General features: G+C 34.4%; 1 protein-coding gene across 1 annotated transcript in view; it reads left to right on the top strand.

Moving 5' to 3' along the window:
- The window catches only part of GK (glycerol kinase), a 74417-nt gene extending 73861 nt beyond the window's left edge, over positions 1-556 (top strand). Inside the window, exon 20 of the mRNA XM_007956205.1 lies at positions 465-556. Within this exon, the coding sequence (XP_007954396.1) occupies positions 465-556 (92 nt within the window). The remainder of the gene's footprint in view (positions 1-464) is intronic.
- The last annotated feature ends 279 nt before the right edge of the window (positions 557-835 follow it).

Genomic DNA, 835 nt, shown 5'->3' on the forward strand with positions numbered 1-835 from the left:
AAAAAAAAAAAAAAAAAAAAGGTTCAACGTTCATTTTCAATAGACTAATATAACCCTTCTCTGATAGCCAAAGGATCAATGAGGCGAACTTTGGGGGAATTGAATTGCTCATTTAGTACTATTTGCGGAAGAATCTAGAAAGCTTAAATCACAGCCTCCCAAAAAGTCCTCCATGGGCTCTCTTTGGCTTGGCCAGTGGAAGGCTTGTGTTGGTCTATATGTATTTTGTTGGCTACCTGTGGCATGCTATCTGTACTGTTTGTTAACTTAACTGTCATAAGCCTTCAATATTGATTATATTCTTTTATTTGAAGTAATTAACTCTTTGCTAGCTTTTATGAATACACTATTTTTGTAACTTATTTTTGTTTTTCTATCATGTGATTCTTAACACAATTATTGTAATTATGTGTCTCTCTTTTGGTTTGCTTGACTGGAATTCCCTTCTACTTGGATGACCACAGGTGACCCTAGTATCTTCTGTAGTCTGCCCTTGGGCTTTTTTATAGTGAGTAGCATGGTAATGTTAATCGGAGCAAGGTACATCTCAGGTTAGTTACTCTTTAAATCAGACCATTTTATTAGTTAGTGTTAATGTATTTGTGTATTAACTCAGCAGAAAAGAAGTGTTTTCAGTGTGTTTGTCATTCTTCCTATGCTTAGGAACCTGGAAAAGCAATTAAAGGTCTAATTAGTTAGACCAACTATTATCTTGAGGCAGTCAGAATTAAGGACTGTGACTGCTTCATCTTTTTTCTTTTTTTTAAGTAGCTGATTTCTTTGAGGCATTGCATTGTGAAAGTGATGCTATTAATGTTTATATGAAAGAACTTTC

This window comes from Orycteropus afer, unplaced genomic scaffold, assembly GCF_000298275.1.
Source record: "Orycteropus afer afer isolate SDZICR_OR568_19922 unplaced genomic scaffold, OryAfe1.0 scaffold00583, whole genome shotgun sequence".
In the NCBI taxonomy this organism is placed as follows: Eukaryota; Metazoa; Chordata; class Mammalia; order Tubulidentata; family Orycteropodidae; genus Orycteropus; species Orycteropus afer.